This window comes from Oncorhynchus clarkii, chromosome 16 (genome assembly GCF_045791955.1).
Source record: "Oncorhynchus clarkii lewisi isolate Uvic-CL-2024 chromosome 16, UVic_Ocla_1.0, whole genome shotgun sequence".
Classification (NCBI taxonomy): domain Eukaryota; kingdom Metazoa; phylum Chordata; class Actinopteri; order Salmoniformes; family Salmonidae; genus Oncorhynchus; species Oncorhynchus clarkii.
The window spans coordinates 70,527,008-70,553,943 of record NC_092162.1 but is presented as its reverse complement, the minus strand read 5'-3'; the positions used below and the strand labels follow the sequence as shown (position 1 = coordinate 70,553,943).

Below are 26,936 nucleotides of genomic sequence, written 5' to 3'. Positions count from 1 at the left end.
CTCAGTGAGAGAGGCCATGAGCTGTTTCATCCCAGGACCCCTGTCTGCCCAATGAGAGAGGCCTGATCTGTCCATCCCAGGACCCCTGTCTGCCCAATGAGAGAGGCCTGATCTGTCCATCCCAGGACCCCTGTCTTCCCAATGAGAGAGGCCATAGCTGGATTTGTCTCCCGATTCAATCTTGGGGGTGACTGCAGCCAAGTGGGTGCCCGAAGCCTGCTTAGGTCCCCCTCCTCCGCTGCCCCCCCCGCCCCTCCTCCGCTGCCCCCCCCCTCCTCCGCTGCCCCCCCCTCCTCCGCTGCCCCCCCCTCCTCCGCTGCCTCCCCCCCCTCCTCCGCTGCCCCCCCCCTCCTCCGCTGCCCCCCCCCCCTCCTCCGCTGCCCCCCCCCCCTCCTTCGCTGCCCCCCCCCCCCCCTCCTCCGCTGCCCCCCCCCCCTCCTCCGCTGCCTCTCCCCCCCTCCTCCGCTGCCCCCCCCTCCTCCGCTGCCGTCATTGAAAATAAGAATTTGTTCTTAACTGACTTGCCTAGTTAAATGAAGGTAAAATTAAAATACAAATAAATGTGGCCCATTGTTCACCTAGTCATCAATGACACGTGACCCATTGTTTACCTTGTTACCTGGCAACGACCACAAGGGCGTTTCAAAGAGCTGTCAGTCAAGGCGAACTCATGAATATAAATTCCCCGCCCACTCATCCTGTTCTTTCAGGCTTCCTGACAGTTAGAGATGAGAGAAAAGGTACTATTTCTTAAATTCTGTTTTAATAGTGTAAAAATGTTATGAGTGATGTTTTGGTCATTCAAATGCTATTTTTTACTTAGGATAGGATGACTGTGCGGGAACTTTAAACAGTCGTCTGTGGGATATAGAGTAAGTGGCATCCCTGTGAAAAGTGTAATCATCACAAAAAAACCTCACATAAACTGTTGATCGAACAGGGTTAGTTACGAAGGCCCTATTGAGCCTATAGTTTTACCTTTATATATCCTTGTCACAGTCCAGTGACTCCTCGGCGTTGTCAAATGAAAGAAAAAACGTAAATGTTGACTCAGTCTTGTGCATAACTGAACAGTCACTGACCAAATGTTTTCCCACAGCACAAGCCATCTCAGGGCCTTGCTGTAATAAACCGTCCCATAAACAGAAAAACATGTATATGGCGGAGTCGCTCTGTCGGGAAGCGCTTATATATAGGTGTGTATTCATTAGTGCACAGAGTTTTTATTGAACAAATTCAGGTAGGTCCCTCCCCGTTTCGTCCCGTTTGCTTCCGTGTAAGAAGCGTTTCTCAACAGAAACGGCGTAATGAATTCGCCCCTGCTGGGATCTATTGGACCACGTGACTGGATAGTACACGTTAGGGCAGCCATCGTTTTACCTAATTCATGTCCAACCCAAAATGGGAAAGAGGTGGAAGGATTGGAGAGGATAGAACGAACAGCAAAGCAATAGCTTGGGTATTGTGTTTAAATTGGAGAAAAACAAACTCGCTTTTCCAATCCTCTCTGTAGGTTTTATTGGTTGAAAACAAGAAGTTGCCAAGCCAAGGTGAGTTTTATTTCGTTCGTGTGTTTTTGTTGTTGTAGATCTTTTGTTTCGGCTTTTACTTTGGCTTCCCTGTCTGAATAATTGACTATTCATGGTTTATTAGACGCAAACCAATATGTCATGAATAAGGATATAGCTTGGTTAATTTATCAAATTTAAATGACACGAAGTCAGAATTGTATTCATTTATTTTCAACAAGGAATCTATCTCATCAGTCTTTTTGCCGCCACACCCGCACTTCTCTAAATGATTATGAGTAGGAACACGCTTCCTGTGTTAAGGATACAAAGTAACCGTACCTTCTTCATCTTGCTAGTGGGCCAGTCCAGTGGCCGTAGCTGACTTCCTGCCGGGGTGTATGTTCTGTGTGTTAGGGATTAGGCTAGATACCTTGCTAGTGGGCCAGTCCAGTGGTTGTAGCTGACTTCCTGCCGGGGTGTATGTTCTGTGTGTTAGGGATTAGGCTAGATGCCTTGCTAGTGGGCCAGTCCAGTGGCCGTAGCTGACTTCCTGCCGGGGTGTATGTTCTGTGTGTTAGGGATTAGGCTAGATGCCTTGCTAGTGGGCCAGTCCAGTGGCCGTAGCTGACTTCCTGCCGGGGTGTATGTTCTGTGTGTTAGGGATTAGGCTAGATACCTTGCTAGTGGGCCAGTCCAGTGGTCGTAGCTGACTTCCTGCCGGGGTGTATGTTCTGTGTGTTAGGGAATAGGCTAGATACCTTGCTAGTGGGCCAGTCCAGTGGTCGTAGCTGACTTCCTGCTGGGTGTATGTTCTGTGTGTTAGGGATTAGGCTAGATACCTTGCTAGTGGGCCAGTCCAGTGGTCGTAGCTGACTTCCTGCCGGGGTGTATGTTCTGTGTGTTAGGGATTAGGCTAGATACCTTGCTATATAGGTCAGGTAATGACTAACTCGCGTCATCAGCTGCCCTGAGTTGTGGTAGGTCTAGAAAAGCAGTAACCTCGGGAATCCTTGACCGTCCATGTGTATGTGACAAATAAAATTTGATTTGATTCTAGCAATACGATAGACTTGTTAAATGCCATTCAAACAAATGTCTTTGTGTGCAATGCTGATTTAAAAAAAAAAAAAAAAAAAAAAATGTGCCTACTGGCATATCATAACCAATGGTGTCTGTCGCATTTAGGTCCCAAAACAGATCTATAGTACCAGGTTAGCTAGATCCTGTTATCGGAGATATATCAGGTCTGTTACCAGGCTAGCTAGATCCTATTATTGGAGATATATCAGGTCTGTTACCAGGTTAGCTAGATCCTGTTATCGGAGATATATCAGGTCTGTTACCAGGCTAGCTAGATCCTATTATTGGAGATATATCAGGTCTGTTACCAGGCTAGCTAGATCCTGTTATCGGAGATATATCAGGTCTGTTACCAGGCTATCTAGATCCTGTTATTGGAGATATATCAGATCTGTTACCAGGCTAGCTAGATCCTGTTATCGGAGATATATCAGGTCTGTTACCAGGCTAGCTAGATCCTGTTATCGGAGATATATCCGGTCTGTTACCAGGCTAGCTAGATCCTGTTATCGGAGACATATCAGGTCTGTTACCAGGCTAGCTAGATCCTGTTATTGGAGAGGCGTCATGATTAGGTCATTGGTGATAGTCCTCTGTTTTTAGTACTGTAGCGTCTACACTTCAACCGCAAGACCAGAACCCGGGACGTTATGATCGCTGGCGACCTACACACCTAAACTAAATCTTAATTTGACACAAAAGAAGTTCAAGTAGTATTCAGCCTAAATGTAGACTTTGTCAACACAAGAGACCAAGTGTTCCCTTGGCTCAGCTAAATCCTTTAGAGTCCCCTCTGCATCTCAATCAGCTCATTACTAACCCAGGGGCCTGGAAACCCCCCGAGACAATCAGCGACAGGACCGAACTCGCCAGCCTCTCTACTTCTCCACCTTCCCTCACATTCATTTTCAGTGTATATGAATAGGGACGGATACGAGCACCCAATGTGCTGCACCATAGTGTTGTATCTCAGGCAAATGTTCAGCAAGCGTCCTTAGATTCAACTGAAAGTTTAAAAAAAAAACAATAAATGCAGGTCGTCTGCCAGGAAAGGGGGCATTAGTTACCATCACTATATGCTAATCATTTTAAATGTAATCTATTTCTGCTATTACCTATAGCCTGTGAAGCGTGTGGTATAAAATTCAGAACGTGTCACCACAACAGTGGTGGTTCTTCTGAGAACGTGGGGAATGAATGGTTAAATCTGAGCCCCCAAATGGCACCCTATTCCCTACATAGTGCACTACTTTTGACCAGAGCCCTATCAAAAGTAGTGCACTAGATAGGGACTAGGGTGATATTTGAGTCAAAAGCCAAAGTCCCTAGCACAAAGCATGTGCAAATTAACATGTTTCATTCTCCCGTGGACTGAGGCCCTGAAGGCTGGACGGGCATTGAGAAGGACGATTGTTTACATCAGGCGGTGATCCCAAATGGTACCCTGTTCCCTATTTAGTGCACTACTTTTGACTAAGGTCTATAGGGTACTGGTCAAAAGTAGGGCACTATGTAGGGCATAGGGTGCCATTTGGGAAGTAGTCCCAGAGAGTGGCCACCCGCTGCTGGGGTATTCTTCCCCTCTGTTTGGCCATCATTGAGGAGACATGCCCCATTTTAAATGGTTGTTTACTTGTATTAGAAAAAGAGCCAAAATGCTTCTCAATGAACTCTTGTCTACAATTCAATTAGTGGGGCCTAACCTTTCCCTTCTCAGCAGCAGCTAGCACGGTTTAGTTCCTGTTACCACAGTTCCCTGGCTGTCTTTAGTTCCCTGGCTGTCTTTAGTTCCCTGGCTGTCTTTAGTTCCCTGGCTGTCTTTAGTTCCCTGGCTGTCTTTAGTTCCCTGGCTGTCTTTAGTTCCCTGGCTGTCTTTAGTTCCCTGGCTGTCTTTAGTTCCCTGGCTGTCTTTAGTTCCCTGGCTGTCTTTAGTTCCCTGGCTGTCTTTAGTTCCCTGGCTGTCTTTAGTTCCCTGGCTGTCTTTAGTTCCCTGGCTGTCTTTAGTTCCCTGGCTGTCTTTAGTTCCCTGGCTGTCATTAGTTCCCTGGCTGTCTTTAGTACCCTGCCTGTCTGTTACCACAGTTCCCTGGCTGTCTTTAGTACCCTGGTTGTCTGTGTGATACCACAGTTCCCTGGCTGTATTTAGTTCCCTGGTTGTCTGTTACCACAGTTCCCTGGCTGTCTTTAGTTCCCTGGCTGTCTGTTACCACAGTTCCCTGGCTGTCTTTAGTTCCCTGGCTGTCTGTTACCACAGTTCCCTGGCTGTCTTTAGTTCCCTGGTTGTCTGTTACCACAGTTCCCTGGCTGTCTTTAGTTCCCTGGTTGTCTGTTACCACAGTTCCCTGGCTGTCTTTAGTTCCCTGGTTGTCTGTTACCACAGTTCCCTGGCTGTCTTTAGTACCCTGGCTGTCTTTAGTTCCCTGTCTGTCTGTTACCACAGTTCCCTGGCTGTCTTTAGTACCCTGGCTGTCTTTAGTTCCCTGTCTGTCTGTTACCACAGTTCCCTGGCTGTCTTTAGTACCCTGGTTGTCTGTGTGATACCACAGTTCCCTGGCTGTCTTTAGTACCCTGCCTGTCTGTTACCACAGTTCCCTGGCTGTCTTTAGTCCCCTAGCAACATGGACAGAATACAGATAGAATTGATCAGACATGCTGATGATCGGTAGTGACACCAGAGCCGAGCCAGTAAAGTGCATCATTTTGTTCACGTGACATCCTATTAGACAATGTGGAACACATGACGACAATAAACACATTTTGAATTTGAATTGAACCATTGATTTTAAGTCGTCACTTGGCGCAATACAATGTTCCAAGCAATGCGCCAAGCTACACCAGCTGTTACATAAGATTGCAACATTTGAGTGGGGCAAGAAATTGGCAAAACCAGATCTGGGCTGCACAGCACAAACGCACGTAGGAGCTGCTGTATGTTGCAAGGCAAATTTCCCCTAAAAGGGACAAAGTATTTCATTTGAAATGAATTCAAAAACATCACAGATGGGTCTGGGATGCTACAGTGAATCAGGTTCTCATCTTGTGCTTGGTGCCAAGTCTTTGGTGTTGATTTGTAGGTCTGTCCAGTAGCGGGGCAAGTACTGCACTGTGAAGGGAATATGGTGCACTGTGAAGGGAATATGGTGCACTGTGAAGGGAATATGGTGCACTGTGAAGGGAATATGGTGCCTTTTGGTGCACTGTGAAGGGAATATGGTGCACTGTGAAGGGAATATGGTGCACTGTGAAGGGAATATGGTGCCTTTTGGGACTGAGACTCTGTGTTCTGTAAGTCTGTCTAGTAGCTGGTCACTGCATTCACAGTGTAGCCAGACCAGTAGCCTTGTGTTTTCTTGCCCTGGACAACCACAGACTGTAACAGCGTGTGTTTATATGTTTAAGACAGAAGCAGTATGGTTATTTTTCCTACTATCCCCTGACCAGACAACTGTATCATAAGAAATCCTTATTTCCTATTTTTGGAAATTGTGGGAATTTTATTTTAGTTTGGCTGAACAGAGTGAAGTTTACAGCAGAGATGGAAGTACTCTGTATATTTCCTAGTAGTGTCACAGTCTTCCTCTCCACTGTCGGTAGCGGGGCCCTCTCTCCACTGTCGGTAGCAGGGTCCTCTCTCCACTGTCGGTAGCGGGGCCCTCTCTCCACGGTCGGTAGCGGGGCCCTCTCTCCACGGTCGGTAGCGGGGCCCTCTCTCCACGGTCGGTAGCGGGGCCCTCTCTCCACGGTCGGTAGCGGGGCCCTCTCTCCACTGTCGGTAGCGGGGCCCTCTCTCCACTGTCGGTAGCGGGGCCCTCTCTCCACTGTCGGTAGCGGGGCCCTCTCTCCACTGTCGGTAGCGGGGCCCTCTCTCCACTGTCGGTAGCGGGGCCCTCTCAGTTGCAAATGATGCTCTTGTGGGTTTCTCCCCCCCCCCCAAAAAAATGTTCTTTATGTGAAACCACATATTATTTGGTTTACACACCCAAACCAGACGACTACCCCAGTGACCTAGTAACAGTTAGTTAGTCCTTGTAGAAGACTGTGTCAGTTATTTTTGCGAGTGTCATTCTGATAGTAATTTTAGCTGGGAAAAACATGAAATTGAATTCAGCTAATCAACCTTCTCATCAGCCCAGTGAGCTCAAAGTTGTATTTTTATGCGCTGTTATTTAGGCATACTAAGACTTTCTGGGGGGGGGGGGGGGGGTCTTTCAGTAATGGGTGGTGTTGCCCCCAATCTTTTTGGAGTCATTTCATGGAATATTTTAAATATTCTGAAGACAAAATGATTTCGTAATGTTGTAGTGTGTTCCAGTGATTGGACACCGTATAATATTAACATCAAATCCTCTGTGTGTTTTAAAGGGTCAGTTGCACATATATAACCAGCCATAGTTAGTTGATTAGCCAGAAGCTGTGGGTTAAAGAGCTGACCTGAGGCAGTTTTAAAATACTAATCTCATATAATTAGCAGATGCTTTTTATCCAGAGTGATTTACAATACATTGAGTGCATACCTTTTTAGTCTGTGATTCCTGCATGTGGGAATTGAACCCACAACCTTGCTAACTTTACTAGCACCAGGCCCTTACTGAACCACACATTATAGTAATAGGGGAATAGGAAGTCAATGTAAGTTGTTGGTGTAATGATTCGTGTTCGACCTCTCTCCTCATCCATCTTCCCTTCCTACTGGCTAATCTCCTCCTCATCCATCTCCCCTTCCTCCTTTCTCTTCTCCTCCTATTTCTTCCCAGGTGGGCTTGAACCAAGACCTGGCCTGATCCTGTTACCTGGCAACCAGTGACGGGGCACCAATCCTTGCCTCCTGATTGGCTGTGACAGAAGCAGGCTGTAGAGGTGGTGAGGAGGGGGCAACCGAAAACAAACTACTTTGCTCACCCCCTTTTTTAGTTTCTTCTTTGTTTTGAAGGGGGGGGGGGAAGAGGAGCACTCGGCAGGAGAAGGAGTGCTCTGTGGGCGCTCTAACTTCACAGAGGAGCATGGGGCAGAGTGTTCCTGGAGGCATAAAGACTATTGACATGAGGGACCCGGCATTCAGGCCTCTGGAGTTGGCAGCTCTGGACCATAACAAGCCCTCCAGGCTGGATCTGCTGCTGGACATGCCCCCTGCTGGACAGGAGGTCCAGATGCAGCACTCGTGGAACAACAACGACCGATCGCTCAACATCTTCGTCAAGGACGACAACAAACTGGTCTTCCATCGGCACCCCGTGGCTCAGAGCACGGACGCCATCCGTGCCTGTATCGGCTACACCCGGGGGCTACACATCTGGGAGATCAGCTGGGCCATGAGACAGCGGGGCACGCACGCCATCGTCGGCGTGGCGACAGGAGACGCGCCTCTTCATTCTGTAGGCTACACGACCCTGGTGGGTAATAACCACGAGTCCTGGGGCTGGGACCTGGGACGGAATAGACTTCACCACGATGGAAAGAATCAGCCCAGTAAGATGTACCCTGCGTTCCTGGAGCCGGATGAGACGTTTATAGTCCCCGATTCATTCCTGGTTGTGTTGGACATGGACGAGGGGACTCTGAGCTATATTGTGGACGGACAATACTTAGGGGTGGCTTTCAGAGGACTCAAGGGGAGGAAGCTGTACCCTGTCGTCAGTGCTGTGTGGGGGCACTGTGAAATACGAATCCGCTACATCAATGGACTCGATCGTAAGTAGTGCCTATAACAGAGCTCTCCAACCCTGTTCCTGGAGAGCTACCCTACTGTAGGTTTAAACTCCAACCCTATTCCTGGTCAGCTCCCCTCCTATAGGTTCACTCCAGCCCTGTTCCTGGTCAGCTACCCTCCTATAGGTTCACTGCAGCCCTGTTCCTGGAGAGCTACCCTCCTATAGGTTCACTCCAGCCCCAGTTGTAACTAACCTGATTCAGTTAATCATCCAGTTAATGATGAGAATGAGGTGGACTAGATTAGGATTGGAGCTCAAACTAGCTTTTCATGAACAGGGTTGGAGTTAAACCCTACAGGAAGGTAGCTTGTCATGAACAGGGTTGGAGTGCCCTGGCCTATAATATATTTTCTAAACTGTAATTGTTCAGAGTTGGCTTGGGTCTGAGATATGATTTGAGACTCTTCTTTTTTTTTTCTAAACGCCATAGGAATCTACTATAGCCTTGTCTCACAGCCAGCTGTTGTCTTGGGTTCTTTGGAACGCGTAGAAATATTATATGTAGAACAAACATGCCTCTCTGACATGCATTAGGATAAAGAATCATGTTGGCTCTAGTTATCTCAACTCTATATATTCCAGTTGAAAAGATGAGTGCTGCTGCACGTGTTCCTAGCTATCACTTAATACTTCCTCCTCGGGAACTATAGCAACAGTGTCTGACTGGACATTGGTTGGAATCTGGCAAATGTAACTTTTTCCCTCCACCAGTCAATGGCAGGTAAAATGAGAGAATCTACCATACACTTTTTTTTATTTTTTAACCAGAAAAATAATGTTAATGTTTTTAAAAACAAGAAACTTCTAACTAGTAATACAGAATGTATTGCTCAATTAACTTCGTGACATGAGTTTTAAATAATTAGTTAAAATAAGTAATTTTGATACAATAGTCAAACTGATAAACGGTTGTACAACTGAACGTCAACAATCGACTAAGTTCCTTGCTCTGCCACTAAATACTGAGTGATACGGTTTATATATTATTAGTTCAGGGCTCGAACACTGACTATTTTTATTTTTTTTACAAGTTCAAATTTAGGAACACAAATAAATGTAGGATCACAATAAAATTGAGTGTTTTTAATGATTAAATTACAGTTTTTTTTTGGGGGGGGGGGGTGTTCCACGCTCAATGTACCCCCAAATATGAGTCATTAGGTGAGACCAACGTGTTCACCTGCCCCCTTTAAGTTAACAGCACATATTTTTTTTTTTACATTTATTTTACCTTTATTTAACTAGACGAGTCAGTTAAGAACAAATTCTTATTTTCAATGACGGCCTAGGAACTAGTGGGTTAACTGCCTTGTTCAGGGGCAGAACGACAGATTTGTACCTTGTCAGCTCGGGGGTTTGAACTTGCAACCTTCCGGTTACTAGTCCAGCACTCTAACCACTAGGCTACCCTGCCACCACATGTGTCTGTCTATCAGAGATGAGAATCTCTGTCTACGTTTGCAGCAGTCAGTTGCAGCAGACTCAAACTAATATTGAAAAACAACCTAGCATGTGAACGAAACGATGTAACTAAGCCAATCACCACCAGGATAATGTCACACTTCACTAGCCTTTCAGGTCAATTCAACCAACTTCTACATTTGGGCTTTGGATTGGGAAGGGGGGTGGGGGGTGGATTAAAAACTGTTCTGTGTGAATGGGGCTGGTGAAATAGACATCTTACCCGCTAATGCCAAAATCTACCCTCATTTGGCTGGTGACGGGTGTTAATTTCCCAGCCTGGTTGTAATGCGTCCTCCTGGGGAACTTTAGGAGCAGTGTCTGTCTGTCTAGACATTGGGTTGTACAGACGGATGTGATTCAGAACTAGGTCATAGACACAATTTCAGGTCTGCATTTGACATGTTGTTAAAAAAAAATCTAAATGTATCTAATATTGATTTTTTTGTAAAAAAAAAAAATTTTGCTGAGAAGATCTTAGTCGTAACAGTTTAGTCGCCAACTACTATATATTTAACAGTGGACCATAGGAATTGACCAAGAGAACACAAACAGATCTGAGATCAGGCTTCTCTGGTGTTGCCTTGGTGTGCGTTCATGTTTTTAATGATTTTAATGGGGCCAACCTTTGAACATTCTGTTACACCCAAGTTAATTACATCAATAAACACTGAAATTGTGAGGACATCCCAAATGGCACTCTATTCCCTACATAGTGCACTACTTTAGACCAGGGCTAATAGGACTCTGTAGTAGTGCACTACTTTAGACCAGGGCTAATAGGACTCTGTAGTAGTGCACTACTTTAGACCAGGGCCAATAGGACTCTGTAGTAGTAGTGCACTACTTTAGACCAGGGCCAATAGGACTCTGTAGTAGTAGTAGTGCACTACTTTAGACCAGGGCCAATAGGACTCTGTAGTAGTGCACTACTTTAGACCAGGGCCAATAGGACTCTGTAGTAGTGCACTACTTTAGACCAGGGCCAATAGGACTCTGTAGTAGTGCACTACTTTAGACCAGGGCCAATAGGACTCTGTAGTAGTGCACTACTTTAGACCAGGGCCAATAGGACTCTGTAGTAGTGCACTACTTTAGACCAGGGCCAATAGGACTCTGTAGTAGTGCACTACTTTAGACCAGGGCCAATAGGACTCTGTAGTAGTGCACTACTTTAGACCAGGGCCAATAGGACTCTGTAGTAGTGCACTACTTTAGACCAGGGCCAATAGGACTCTGTAGTAGTGCACTACTTTAGACCAGGGCCAATAGGACTCTGTAGTAGTGCACTACTTTAGACCAGTGCTAATAGGACTCTGTAGTAGTGCACTACTTTAGACCAGGGCCAATATGACTCTGTAGTAGTAGTGCACTATTTTAGACCAGGGCCAATAGGACTCTGTAGTAGTAGTAGTAGTGCACTACTTTAGACCAGGGCCAATGGGACTCTGTAGTAGTAGTGCACTACTTTAGACCAGGGCCAATAGGACTCTGTAGTAGTAGTGCACTACTTTAGACCAGGGCCAATAGGACTCTGTAGTACTAGTAGTGCACTACTTTAGACCAGGGCCAATAGGACTCTGTAGTACTAGTAGTGCACTACTTTAGACCAGGGCCAATAGGACTCTGTAGTAGTAGTGCACTATTTTAGACCAGGGCCAATAGGACTCTGTTGTAGTAGTAGTAGTAGTGCACTACTTTAGACCAGGGCCAATAGGACTCTGTTGTAGTAGTAGTGCACTACTTTAGACCAGGGCCAATAGGACTCTGTAGTAGTGCACTACTTTAGACCAGGGCAAATAGGACTCTGTAGTAGTAGTGCACTATTTTAGACCAGGGCCAATAGGACTCTGTAGTAGTAGTAGTAGTGCACTACTTTAGACCAGGACCAATGGGACTCTGTAGTAGTGCACTACTTTAGACCAGGTCCAATAGGACTCAGTAGTAGTGCACTACTTTAGACCAGGGCCAATAGGACTCTGTAGTAGTGCACTACTTTAGACCAGGGCAAATAGGACTCTGTAGTAGTAGTGCACTATTTTAGACCAGGGCCAATAGGACTCTGTAGTGGTGCACTACTTTAGACCAGGGCCAATAGGACTCTGTAGTAGTAGTAGTGCACTACTTTAAACCAGGGCCAATATGACTCTGTAGTAGTGCACTACTTTAGACCAGGGCCAATAGGACTCTGTAGTAGTAGTGCACTACTTTAGACCAGGACCAATAGGACTCTGTAGTTAGTAGTGCACTACTTTAGACTAGGGCCAATGGGACTCTGTAGTAGTAGTGCACTACTTTAGACCAGGACCAATAGGACTCTGTAGTAGTGCACTACTTTAGACCAGGACCAATAGGACTCTGTAGTAGTAGTGCACTACTTTAGACCAGGACCAATAGGACTTTGTAGTAGTGCACTACTTTAGACCAGGGCCAATAGGACTCTGTAGTAGTAGTGCACTACTTTAGACCAGGGCCAATAGGACTCTGTAGTTAGTAGTGCACTACTTTAGACCAGGACCAATAGGACTTTGTAGTAGTAGTGCACTACTTTAGACCAGGGCCAATAGGACTCTGTAGTAGTAGTGCACTACTTTAGACCAGGGCCAATAGGACTCTGTAGTAGTAGTGCACTACTTTAGACCAGGGCCAATAGGACTCTGTAGTAGTAGTGCACTACTTTAGACCAGGGCCAATAGGACTCTGTAGTAGTAGTGCACTATTTTAGACCAGGGCCAATAGGACTCTGTAGTAGTAGTGCACTACTTTAGACCAGGACCAATAGGACTCTGTAGTAGTAGTGCACTACTTTAGACCAGGACCAATGGGACTCTGTAGTTAGTAGTGCACTACTTTAGACCAGGGCCAATAGGACTCTGTAGTAGTAGTAGTGCACTACTTTAGACCAGGACCAATAGGACTCTGTAGTAGTAGTGCACTACTTTAGACCAGGGCCAATAGGACTCTGTAGTAGTAGTAGTGCACTACTTTAGACCAGGACCAATAGGACTCTGTAGTTAGTAGTGCACTACTTTAGACCAGGACCAATAGGACTTTGTAGTAGTAGTGCACTACTTTAGACCAGGGCCAATAGGACTCTGTAGTAGTAGTAGTGCACTACTTTAGACCAGGACCAATAGGACTTTGTAGTAGTAGTGCACTACTTTAGACCAGGACCAATAGGACTCTGTAGTTAGTAGTGCACTACTTTAGACCAGGGCCAATAGGACTCTGTAGTTAGTAGTGCACTACTTTAGACCAGGACCAATAGGACTTTGTAGTAGTAGTGCACTACTTTAAACCAGGACCAATAGGACTCTGTAGTTAGTAGTGCACTACTTTAGACCAGGACCAATGGGACTCTGTAGTAGTAGTGCACTACTTTAGACCAGGACCAATGGGACTCTGTAGTAGTAGTGCACTACTTTAGACCAGGGCCAATAGGACTCTGTAGTTAGTAGTGCACTACTTTAGACCAGGACCAATAGGACTTTGTAGTAGTAGTGCACTACTTTAGACCAGGACCAATGGGACTCTGTAGTTAGTAGTGCACTACTTTAGACCAGGGCCAATAGGACTCTGTAGTAGTAGTGCACTACTTTAGACCAGGGCCAATAGGACTCCGTAGTAGTAGTGCACTACTTTAGACCAGGACCAATAGGACTCTGTAGTAGTGCACTACTTTAGACCAGGAACAATAGGACTCTGTAGTAGTAGTAGTGCACTACTTTACACCAGGGACAATAGGACTCTGTTGTAGTAGTAGTAGTGCACTACTTTAGACCAGGACCAATAGGACTCTGTAGTTGTAGTAGTGCACTACTTTAGACCAGGGCCAATAGGACTCTGTAGTAGTAGTAGTAGTGCACTACTTTAGACCAGGGCCAATAGGACTCTGTAGTTAGTAGTGCACTACTTTAGACCAGGGCCAATAGGACTCTGTAGTAGTAGTAGTAGTGCACTACTTTAGACCAGGGCCAATAGGACTCTGTAGTAGTAGTAGTGTACTACTTTAGACCAGGGCCAATAGGACTCTGTAGTAGTAGTGCACTACTTTAGACCAGGGCCAATAGGACTCTGTAGTAGTAGTGCACTACTTTAGACCAGGACCAATAGGACTCTGTAGTAGTAGTGCACTACTTTAGACCAGGGCCAATAGGACTCTGTAGTAGTAGTAGTAGTGCACTACTTTAGACCAGGGCCAATAGGACTCTGTAGTAGTAGTAGTGCACTACTTTAGACCAGGACCAATAGGACTCTGTAGTAGTAGTGCACTACTTTAGACCAGGGCCAATAGGACTCTGTAGTAGTAGTCCACTACTTTAGACCAGGGCCAATAGGACTCTGTAGTTAGTAGTAGTGCACTACTTTAGACCAGGACCAATAGGACTCTGTAGTTAGTAGTAGTGCACTACTTTAGACCAGGGCCAATAGGACTCTGTGGTAGTGCACTACTTTAGACCAGGGACAATAGGACTCTGTAGTAGTAGTCCACTACTTTAGACCAGGGCCAATAGGACTCTGTGGTAGTGCACTACTTTAGACCAGGACCAATAGGACTCTGTAGTAGTAGTAGTGCACTACTTTAGACCAGGGCCAATAGGACTCTGTAGTAGTAGTGCACTACTTTAGACCAGGGATAATAGGACTCTGTAGTAGTAGTAGTGCACTACTTTAGACCAGGGCCAATATGACTCTGTAGTAGTAGTGCACTACTTTAGACCAGGGCCAATAGGACTCTGTAGTAGTAGTGCACTACTTTAGACCAGGGCCAATAGGACTCTGTAGTAGTAGTAGTGCACTACTTTAGACCAGGACCAATAGGACTCTGTAGTAGTAGTAGTGCACTACTTTAGACCAGGGCCAATAGGACTCTGTAGTAGTAGTAGTAGTGCACTACTTTAGACCAGGGCCAATAGGACTCTGTAGTAGTAGTAGTGCACTACTTTAGACCAGGGCCAATAGGACTCTGTAGTAGTAGTGCACTACTTTAGACCAGGGCCAATAGGACTCTGTAGTAGTAGTAGTGCACTACTTTAGACCAGGGCCAATAGGACTCTGTAGTAGTAGTAGTAGTGCACTACTTTAGACCAGGGCCAATAGGACTCTGTAGTAGTAGTAGTGCACTACTTTAGACCAGGGCCAATAGGACTCTGTAGTAGTAGTGCACTACTTTAGACCAGGGCCAATAGGACTCTGTAGTAGTAGTAGTGCACTACTTTAGACCAGGGCCAATATGACTCTGTAGTAGTAGTGCACTACTTTAGACCAGGGCCAATAGGACTCTGTAGTAGTAGTGCACTACTTTAGACCAGGGCCAATAGGACTCTGTAGTAGTAGTAGTGCACTACTTTAGACCAGGACCAATAGGACTCTGTAGTAGTAGTAGTGCACTACTTTAGACCAGGGCCAATAGGACTCTGTAGTAGTAGTGCACTACTTTAGACCAGGGCCAATAGGACTCTGTAGTAGTAGTGCACTACTTTAGACCAGGGCCAATAGAACTCTGTAGTAGTAGTGCACTACTTTAGACCAGGGCCAATAGGACTCTGTAGTTAGAAGTGCACTACTTTAGACCACAGTTTTGAGTACAACTTGGTGATGTAATGGACTTGGGTGTAACAGTACATATCAAAGGTCGACCCCGTTTTACTGCACATCAAGGTTACACCAGAGAACTGAGGATTTGTAGCCTGGACCCAGACCTTTGTTCTCTCTTGCCAGAGTCCTGTTAATGTAAAGGAGTTGGCAAGACAACACAAACAGATCTGGAACCAGGCTAGAACAGACTTCAGTTAGGCTAGCCCGGTCCCAGATCTGATAGTGTGGTCTTGCCTACTTCTATGATAAATGGCAGAAATCGATCTGGGACCAAGTTAGAGGCATCTGCAGATTACACTGTTAGGCAAGCCTGGTCCCAGATCTATTTGTACTGTTTTCCCAAACTTTAGCCTGCCAATTCAGCAAGACAGCCTAAACAGATCTGGGACCAGGCTAGAGCCACTGATTACAACTATTATGTAAGCCAGTTGGGCACAACCTGATAATGTGCCATTGGCATTGTTATTAAATCTCTTTTTTTTTTTATCTCTCTCTCTTCTATGCCCCAGATACAACAAATGTAATCATTTCACAAACCTGTTGATCACTTTGATCTAGGTCTGGGTAGCATTTTCTGTAGTAAGGAGTGGCAAGAGAATAGTCCCTTCAAGTTATTGATCTGACAACTAGTATAGTATACTGTAAAAACCTGTATGTTACCCAGGTCCAACGCGTTGCTGTTCAGTGTGCAACATGCAACAATCTCAATGATTTTTACTGAGTTACAGTTCATATAAGGAAATCAGTCCATTTAAATAAATGTATTAGGCCCAAATCTATACATTTCACAAGACTGGGCAGAGGCCCACCCACTGGGAAGCCAGGCCCACCCACTGGGAAGCCAGGCCCACCCACTGGGAAGCCAGGCCCACCCACTGGGAAGCCAGGCCCATCCACTGGGAAGCCAGGCCCATCCACTGGGAAGCCAGGCCCATCCACTGGGAAGCCAGGCCCATCCACTGGGAAGCCAGGCCCATCCAGTCAGAATGCCTTTTTTTTCCCCACAAAGGGGCTTTGTTACAGACATAAATACTCCTTAGTTTCATCAGCTGTCCCGGTGGCTGGTCTCAGGCGATCCCGCAGGTGAAGAAGCCGGATGTGGCGGTCCTGGGCTGATGTAGTTACACGTGGCCTGATGGTTGTGAGGCCGGTTGAAAGTACTGCCAAATTCTCTTAAACGACGTTGGAAGCTGCTTATGGTAGAGAAATGAACATTCAATTATCTGGCAACAGCTCTGGTGAACATTCCTGCAGTCAGCAATTACACGCTCCCTCAAATCTTGAGACATCTGTGGCATTGTGTTGTTACACAACTGCACATTTTAGTGGCCTTTTATTGTCCCCGGCACAAGGTGCACCTGTGTAATGATCATGCTGTTTAATCAGCTTTTTGATATGCCACACCTGTCAGATGGATAGACTCTCTTGGCAAAGGAGAAATGCTCAGTAACAGGGATGTAAACAAATTAGTGCACAAAATTTATGAGAGAAGCTTTTTGTGCGTATAGAACATTTCAGGGATCTTTTATTTCAGCTCATGAAACATGGTACCAACACTTTACATGTTGCGTTTTATATTATGACTGTGACGTTTTGGTGTTTGGTAGGTTTTTTTGGGGGGCTGTTCGCACACATTCTTTACTTGAGGCAAGTTGAAGTTCGGTAACCGAAGTCGACGCCCCTTCATCTGTGATTGGTCAATAGTAGTACCTAGTAGGAGTCAACTATGGATGCGATTCTTCAACCAAGTGTTTGTCAGTGAGACGACGACTAGTTGTAGTGTAATATTTGTCAAGTGAAAAAATGTGCATCAAACATCTTAGATGTAAAATAATGCAACCTAAGATCTCCTCTGCAAAAAAAAAAAACGTCATCAAGAAAGGTGTAATTAATTTTTATACTGGCTATGTTGCTGCAGTGAGACAAACAGTAATACACTGGGGCCAATAGGACTCTTCTCATTTTCCAAGCGAAGGTCTTTTTTAAGGGAGTGTGCGAGAGGCACCGTCGTCCACCTAGCTGAGTTCTGCGAGTAAACCGAGCCTAGTATGCAGGCTCCTTAAGCCAGCTTTCCATTGCATTGCTTTCACCAATTTATGTCAAAAGCCATTCAAGGAAGGATGCATTTTAAGAGCATTCAAACCTGGAGTTTCTTTTTCCCTCCCAGCATGCAATCTGACCACGAAAAACTCTGACCCCAAGTCCTTCTCTATTCTAGAACGTCTCATTCTGCAGCAAGAATCTAATCAAATGTTATTTGTCAGGGTGTGTCAACCAACCCATGTACTTCTTAAGAAAATATTTTGTAAATAAACTAAAGTAACAATGTGGCTATGTACAGGGGGGGTACCAGTACCGAGTCAATGTGCGGGGGTCCAGGTAATTGTAGGTCGGGCTAAAGTGGCTATGCATAGATAATAAACATTGAGTAGCAGCAGTGTAAAAACAAAGGGGGTCGGTCAATGTAAACAGTCCAGGTGACCATTTGATTAATTGTTCAGGAGTCTTATGGCTTGAAGCTGTTAATAAGGAGCCTTTTGGACCTAGACTTGGCACTCCGGTACCGCTTGCTGTGCGGTAGCAGAAAGTCTCTGATACATTTTTGGGGGCCTTCCTCTGACACCGCCTAGTATACAGGTCCTGGATGGCATGGAGCTCCAGTGATGTACTGGGCTGTACTCACTACCCTCTGATATACAGGTCCTGGATGGCAGGAAGCTTGGACTCAGTGATGTACTGGGCTGTACGCACTACCCTCTGTAGAGCCTTACGGATGCCATAACAGGCGGTGATGCAACTGGTCTCCTGAGGAGGAAAAGGCGGTTGTCGTGCCCTCTTCATGACTGTCTTGGTATATTTTGACCATGATAGTTTGTTGGTGATGTGGACACCAAGGAACTTGAAGCTCTCGACCCGTTCCACTACAGCCCCGTTGATGTTAATGGGGTCCTGTTCAGCCTTCCTTTTCCTGTAGTCCACGATCAGCGCAGTTGTCTTGATCAAGTTGAGGGAGAGGTTGTTGTCCTGGCAACACCACACTGCCAGGTCTCTGACCTCCCTATAGGCTGTCTCATCGTTGTCGGTGATCAGGCCTACCTACCACCGTTGTGTCGTCAGCAAACTTAATGATGGTGTTGGAAACTGTGGGGAGCTTGACGTTCTCTCTCTCTCTCTCTCCCCCCAAAGGGCTTTTGGTGGCATGGGAAACATGCTTATATTGTTTTTTCACTTGCTTTGGCAATCAGAAATGAACAGTAAACAATACCTTAGAAATGAATAGCAAACATTAAGTTAATCGTTACATTATACTGAAAATTTTTTAAATAATAGAAATGTAAAATGTTTATATTATGGCCATGTACTGTGTTGTAACAATATGAAAATAGTTGGGGCTAGACAATATTGCCAAAATATTACACTATTTTTCACTTTTTTTTAAATGTATTTATTTTTTTACAGTATTTTATGTTTTTGAACAATGTAAGTTCTAAATTTGCTTCGTGACTAGTGCTTGACCCTAGGGAGGCAACACACACACACACTAGGTCAATGGGTCTTCCTCCATTCTGATTGGTTTATACTGTTCTATTCAACAATTTTCAGCATTTTCATCCATTTCTTGATTTCACTTGAGATCATTTCCACACTGCCACTTGGCCTGTACGATATGGGCAAACAATCTAAGCTTTTATTTTTAACCAAATGTTGCAATTGCGATTTGACTTGTGATTTAGAACAAAACACTTGGGTGAACTGTTGGAATCATGGAAATAGAATGATTATTCTAATTGTATAGTTACAATATAATAATGTGCATTTTGAATAGTGTTTTGACAAGACAACAAATTAAAATGCCAGGGAGGAGTTATTGTGACAGGGTAGGAACCAAAGTGTTGATAAGTGTTTCCTAGGGGACACTATAATATTTGGCTCCATTTAAGGTTTTCTCTTAGCTGCTTCATGTAACTAACATATTCCTCTTTGATTTAGAAGACACTGTTGCACAAACAACATGCTAATTTAGGTCTACACAGTCACTGGTATTATCAGGCTGTGTAGCTAGTTACTTTTGCTCTGACTCTGTACATTTATCAGCTAACTAACGATTATCATTAGCGGCTGACATGATGTAGGCTTAACTTGCAAAGAAAAGGCAAACTAGTGTCATAGAACGTTAGTGGATTTATATTAAGAAACAACGAAAACAGCATTGTTGTCTTCAACATTGTTGCTTGTGCTGCATTCATCATGCAGACAGACCGCAAGGGTTTCATGGTCAAGCAACATCAAATGCACTCCTTGATTGACAGGGGGCGGGGCTATGGAAAGCGGCGTAAAGATCAGAGAGATGACTCCAGTAGTGGAGTCAACTAAAAAGGCACGTTACACACGACATATCACATTTAACAAACCAAACATTCAGATACTGGTATAGAAGGTAAAGTTTAAAAACCCAAACCTGTCCGTGCCTCAATACCGGTGTACCATAAAATACGGCCCAGCCAATAGTTGAAGTACAAAAGGGAAAGTGAATAAATATGGGTTGTAAATTTACAATGGTGTGTGTTCTTCACTGGTTGCCCCTTTTTCTTGTGGCAACAGGTCACACATCTTGCTGCTGTGATGGCACACTGGTATTTCACACACTTTGTGTATGGGAGTTTATCAAAATTGTCTTTTTTTTATTATTTGTGAGTGTATAATCTGCGGGAAATGTCTCTCTGGTCGTACATTTGGCAGGAGGTTGGAAAGTTCCGCTTAATTTCCACCTCATTTTCTGGTCAGTGTGCACTTAGCGTTTCTACTCTGAAGAGCCATGCCTGCCTTACAGCGGCTTTTCTCAATAGCAAGGCTATGCTCACTGAGTCTACATAGTCAAAGCTTTCCTTTGAATTTGGGTCAGTCACAGTGGACAGGTATTCTGCCACTGTGTACTCAGTTTAGGGCCAAATAGCATTCCAGTTTGCTCAGTTTTTTTTTTTTGTTAATTCTTTCCAATGAGTTAAGTCATTATCTTTTTGTTTTCTCATGATTTGTTTGGATCTAATTGTGTTGCTGTCCTGGGGCTCTGTGGGGTTTGTGTTTGAACAGGAACAGCTTGCTCAGGGGACTCTTCTCTCTGTAGCTGATGGCTCTGTTATGGATGGTTTGGGAATTGCTTCCTTTTAAGTGGTTGTAGAATTTAACGTCTCTCTTCTGGATTTTGATAATTAGTGTGTATCGGTCTAATTCTGCATTATTTGGTGTGTTTACGTTGTCCACAGAGGATGTTTTTGCAGAATTCTGTATGCAGTCTCAATTTGGTGTTTTGTCAAATTTTGTGAATTCTTGAGTTGAATTCAACTTACCTGGTAAAATAAGGGTAAAAAAAACCTGTTGGGTTCTATAACTGATTTTGAAATATTTAAAAATATATATTTTTTTTAGACAGATCCTAATTGGGATTTTGAATTTGCCTTGTCTCAGACGGTTCACAGCTTTGTGAAAGTTAATCTATCTGTGGTGCTGATGTTTAGGCCCAAGTACTGTAGGTATAATTTTTTTGTGTGCTCTAGGGCAAAGGTGTTGAGATGGAATTTTGTATTTGGGATCCTGGCAACAAGACCTATTTTCGAACACCATCATTTTTGTCTTACTGAGATTTACCGTCGGGGCCCCAACTCTCTGATGGAATCTGTGCAGAAGATCGAGGTGCGACAATACATCCAGTCAGCGGCAGACCTTGTGGTGCGGAAGGAAGTATGAGCACCACCACCCAATCAGCGTACACCACTGTGCGCACACCCCTCGTTACTATGATAACTAGTGTAGCCATGTCAGCAAATGGCTGCTTTCTGAACACACACACATCCGATTTGGTCACTTATAACTTGCTGTTTGGACAGTCCGTAATCCATTTACGAGTTTCAAGGTCTGCAGTGTGAATAAGGCTGAAGAGATTTCCACACCAGGGGCAGGATGCAACCAGTTGGGCGTAAATAAAACCGTTGGTCTTAAATGCTAGGTCGGGCGTAGCTACGTCCAACTTTAGGATCGAAATTGATACCTGTTGCACCAACCAAAAATAAGACTAGTCGTAATGTCCGGGCTTAAGCAATGGGCGTTCATTCATTCATTTCTGATGCTTTGTCATGATGGTTGCTAGGCAGCGTCTGTTTATTTTTTTTAACAAATCACTACAGGAAGTACATGTGGGAACATAAGTGTGTGTGTGTGTGTGTGTGTGTTAATATATATATATATATATATATATATATATATATATATACTGCTCAAAAAAGTTACGGGAACACTTAAATGACACAATGTAACTCCAAGTCAATCACACTTCTGTGAAGTCAAACTGTCCACTTAGGAAGCAACACTGATTGACAATAAATTTCACATCCTGTTGTGCAAATGGAATAGACAACAGGTGGAAATTATAGGCAATTAGCAAGACACCCCCAATAAAGGAGTGGTTCTGCAGGTGGTGACCACAGACCACTTCTCAGTTCCTATGCTTCCTGGCTGATGTTTTGGTCACTTTTGAATGCTGGCGGTGCTTTCACTCTAGTGGTAGCATGAGACGGAGTCTACAACCCACACAAGTGGCTCAGGTAGTGCAGCTCATCCAGGATGGCACATCAATTCGAGCTGTGGCAAGAAGGTTTGCTGTGTCTGTCAGCGTAGTGTCCAGAGCATGGAGGCGCTACCAGGAGACAGGCCAGTACATCAGGAGACGTGGAGGAGGCCGTAGGAGGGCAACAACCCAGCAGCGGGACCGCTACCTCTGCCTTTGTGCAAGGAGGAGCAGGAGGAGCACTGCCAGAGCCCTGCAAAATGACCTCCAGCAGGCCACAAATGTGCATGTGTCTGCTCAAACGGTCAGAAACGGACTCCATGAGGGTGGTATGAGGGCCCGACATCCACAGGTGGGGGTTGTGCTTACAGCCCAACACCGTGCAGGACGTTTGGCATTTGCCAGAGAACACCAAGATTGGCAAATTCGCCACTGGCGCCCTGTGCTCTTCACAGATGAAAGCAGGTTCACACTGAGCACATGTGACAGACGTGACAGAGTCTGGCGACGCCGTGGAGAACGTTCTGCTGCCTACAACATCCTCCAGCATGACCGGTTTGGCGGTGGGTTAGTCATGGTGTGGGGTGGCATTTCTTTGGGGGGCCGCACAGCCCTCCATGTGGTCGCCAGAGGTAGCCTGACTGCCATTAGGTACCGAGATGAGATCCTCAGACCCCTTGTGAGACCATATGCTGGTGCGGTTGGCCCTGGGTTCCTCCTAATGCAAGACAATGCTAGACCTCATGTGGCTGGAGTGTGTCAGCAGTTCCTGCAAGAGGAAGGCATTGATGCTATGGACTGGCCCGCCCGTTTCCCAGACCTGAATCCAATTGAGCACATCTGGGACATCATGTCTCGCTCCATCCACCAACGCCACGTTGCACCACAGACTGTCCAGGAGTTGGTGGATGCTTTAGTCCAGGTCTGGGAGGAGATCCCTCAGGAGACCATCCGCCACCTCATCAGGAGCATGCCCAGGCGTTGTAGGGAGGTCATACAGGCACGTGGAGGCCACACACACTACTGAGCCTCATTTTGACTTGTTTTAAGGACATTACATCAAAGTTGGATCAGCCTGTAGTGTGGTTTTCCACTTTAATTTTGAGTGTGACTCCAAATCCTGACCTCCATGGGTTGATACATTTGATTTCCATTGATCATTTTTGTGATTTTGTTGTCAGCACATTCAACTATGTAAAGAAAAAAGTATTTAATAAGAATATTTAATTCATTCAGATCTAGGATGTGTTATTTTAGTGTTCCCTTTATTTTTTTTAGCAGTGTGTGTGTGTACACACACACACACACACACACACACAAAGAAAGGACAATTGGGCTAGGGGGTACAATATCACATTAGAAGTTATTAATCTGTTACCGACCTTGTAGCAGTTCATGTCCCATCACTTCCCACATATTTCTCAGCCACTACTGGATGGAACAATCATTACTGTGGAAATAAATATCACTGAATTATGAAAATATTGGAATTAAAAGTAGGCTAATGGCATTTTTGAAGACATTTATCATGTTGTTGCTTACTGAAACTCCCCAAAGTCATCTAACCATTTTAAATAGTTTATTAAAGTAATAGCTGTGTGTGGTCAACAATAATTTCAGCACCGTTACGATTGAGACGGTGTTATCGCGCTGCTATGTGACAAGCGTGTGGACTCGATAAATCAATCAATCCGATTGTTGTCGCAGACTCTCCGTTTTTAAAATATATATATATATATATTTATAATTAGGCTGGGAAAATGTTAGCCAAATTGAGGTTTGTTCACAACGATAATAATCTTTAGTCTAGTTAATCTAACAGTGTTATCAGAACATTTAACTAGCATGTTTTTGTAGCTTAGTATAACAGGTTATTTTGCTCTTCTCTTGCGAAGTAGCCTGCGTCTTATTCTTTTATTTTTTTTAACCACTGCGCCACCCGGGAGGCCCCCCCCCCTACGCCTTATTCTGGCTAAAAGCCCTGGACTGATAATCAACCAATGTGATTTTGTTTCTCTTCATATTTGGTTATTTGATATCTGTCTGGGAAGCTCATGTATTACTTTGCTAATATCTGTTCTGACACATCTAGCGTGCTATAATTAACCGATAAGGCACCTCGGGGGTTTGTGGTATATAGCCAATATACCACGGCTAAGGACGGTTCTTAGGCACGACGCTTTGCAGTCCTTAGCCGTGGTATATTGTTCATATACCACAAACCTCAGAGGTACCTTTTTATTGCTATTATAAACTGGTTACCAACTAAATTAGCGCAGTAAAAAAGTATTGTTTTGTCATACACGTGATATTACGGTCTGATATACCAAGGCTCTCAGCCAATCAGCATTCAGGGCTCGAACCACCCACTTTTTAACGTAGCATAAATCAAGTGTGTTATTTTGGTATTTACTCGCACATAGGCAACTCGAAAATCCCACGGAGGTTGTGAGATATGAACACAAGATTTTCCATTTAAAAAAATGAATATATATTTTTTAATTTTAGTTTCTAAATTCGTCAAGCTCAGTCAAATGTATTATTTATAGACAACCTATGGCAAGATCTTAAAATGCTTTTCAAGTAGATTTAAGTCAAAACTGTAACTCTGCCACTCAGGAGCATTAACTGTCTTCTTGGTAAGCAACTCCAGTGTAGATTTGGCCTTGTGTTTTAGGTTATTGTCCTGCTGGAAGGTGAATTCATCTCCCAGTATCTGGTGGAAAACAGACTGAACCAGGTTTTCCTCTAGAATTAAAAATGTATAAAAAAAACTCCCCAGTCCTTAACGATTACAAGCATACCCATAACATGATGCAACCACCCCTGTACTTGTACATGTGACATTAAAACGATGCTTGAAAATAAGTAATGAACATAACACTTTTTGTAATCAAGAACAAGTTTATTGCTTTGCCACATTTTTTGCAGTTTTACTTTAGTTTCTTGTGGCAAACAGGATGGATGTTTTGGAATATTTGTATTCTGTACAGGCTTCCCTCTTTTCACTCTGTCAATTAGGTTAGTGTTGTGGAGTAACTACGATGTTGTTGATCCATCCTCAGTTTTCTCCTATCACAGCCATTAAACTCTAACTGTTTTAAAATCACCATTGGCCTCATGGTGAAATCCCTGAGAAGTTTCCTTCCTCTCCGGCAACTGAGTTAGGATGGAAGTCTGTATCTTTGTAGTGACTGGGTGTATTGATACACCGTCCAAAGTGTAACGAATAACTTCACAATGCTCAAAGGGATATTTCATTATTGCACACAGCAAGTCCAAGTCCATGAAGCTTGTGACTTGTCAAGCAAATTTTGGCTTCTGAACTTATTTAGGCCATAACAAAGGGGTTGAATACTTATTGAGTCAAGACATTTCAGCTTTTCATTTTTAATTCATTTGTAAACATTTCAGAAAAATAATTCCACTTTGACATTATGGGGTATTGTCTATAGGCAGGCCAGTGACAAAATAATTAAAATTAAACCCATTTTAAATGCAGGCTGTGACACAACAAAATGTGGAAAAAGTTGAGGGGTGTGACTGCTCTGTCTGTCTCGCTCTCTATTTAAGTTAAACTAAAATGTAGACGTCTATTTTGCTGTGCTGTACTCTAAATATCTCTCTTCCCTCCCCAGCTGAGCCTCTCCCTCTGATGGACCTGTGTCGGTGCTCCGTGAGGGTAGCTCTGGGCAGAGAACGACTGAGTGAGATCCATGGTCTGCCTCTACCAGCCTCTCTCAAGAATTACCTGCTCTACCAATGACCCCCTCAGCACAACATAGAGAACATCTCTTAGATCTGTGGACTGCCCCGTCTGTTGCCTCAATACATACACAGAACATGTCTCTCTCTCTCTCTCTCTCTCTCCTCTGACTGCCCTGTCTGTTGTCTCAATACATACACAGAACATGTCTCTCTCTCTCTCTCTCTCTCTCTCCTCTGACTGCCCTGTCTGTTGTCTCAATACATACACAGAACATGTCTCTCTCCTCTGACTGCCCCGTCTGTTGTCTCAATACATACAGAAAACATGTCTCTCTCCTCTGACTGCCCTGTCTGTTGTCTCAATACATACACAGAACATGTCTCTCTCCTCTGACTGCCCTGTCTGTTGTCTCAATACATACACAGAACATGTCTCTCACCTCTGACTGCCCTGTCTGTTGTCTCAATACATACACAGAACATGTCTCTCACCTCTGACTGCCCTGTCTGTTGTCTCAATACATACACAGAACATGTCTCTCTCCTCTGACTGCCCTGTCTGTTGTCTCAATACATACACAGAACATGTCTCTCACCTCTGACTGCCCTGTCTGTTGTCTCAATACATACACAGAACATGTCTCTCTCTCTCTCCTCTGACTGCCCTGTCTGTTGTCTCAATACATACACAGAACATGTCTCTCTCTCTCTCCTCTGACTGCCCTGTCTGTTGTCTCAATACATACACAGAACATGTCTCTCACCTCTGACTGCCCTGTCTGTTGTCTCAATACATACACAGAACATGTCTCTCACCTCTGACTGCCCTGTCTGTTGTCTCAATACATACAGAAAACATGTCTCTCTCCTCTGACTGCCCTGTCTGTTGTCTCAATACATACACAGAACATGTCTCTCTCCTCTGACTGCCCTGTCTGTTGTCTCAATACATACACAGAACATGTCTCTCTCCTCTGACTGCCCCGTCTGTTGTCTCAATACATACACAGAACATGTCTCTCTCCTCTGACTGCCCTGTCTGTTGTCTCAATACATACACAGAACATGTCTCTCTCCTCTGACTGCCCTGTCTGTTGTCTCAATACATACACAGAACATGTCTCTCTCCTCTGACTGCCCCGTCTGTTGTCTCAATACATACAGAAAACATGTCTCTCTCTCTCTCCTCTGACTGCCCCGTCTGTTGTCTCAATACATACACAGAACATGTCTCTCTCTCTCTCCTCTGACTGCCCCGTCTGTTGTCTCAATACATACACAGAACATGTCTCTCTCCTCTGACTGCCC

The 26,936-nt window shown here is 44.6% G+C and overlaps 1 protein-coding gene across 1 annotated transcript; it reads left to right on the top strand.

The window, feature by feature from the left end:
- The first annotated feature begins 1,177 nt into the window (after positions 1–1,177).
- Positions 1,178–25,774, top strand: LOC139367787 (SPRY domain-containing SOCS box protein 1-like). The gene is made up of 3 exons (XM_071106119.1): positions 1,178–1,550; positions 7,346–8,279; positions 25,559–25,774. The coding sequence occupies exons 2-3, from the start codon at positions 7,592–7,594 to the stop codon at positions 25,684–25,686; spliced, it is 816 nt and encodes a 271-aa protein (XP_070962220.1). The 5' UTR covers positions 1,178–1,550; positions 7,346–7,591; the 3' UTR covers positions 25,687–25,774.
- The last annotated feature ends 1,162 nt before the right edge of the window (positions 25,775–26,936 follow it).

Coding starts and splice junctions, on each gene's coding strand:
- LOC139367787 (XM_071106119.1), top strand. CDS start 7,592: ATGGGGCAGAGTGTTCCTGGAGGCATAAAGACTATTGACATGAGGGAC. Junction 8,280..25,558: donor CTACATCAATGGACTCGATC/GTAAGTAGTGCC, acceptor TTCCCTCCCCAG/CTGAGCCTCTCCCTCTGATG.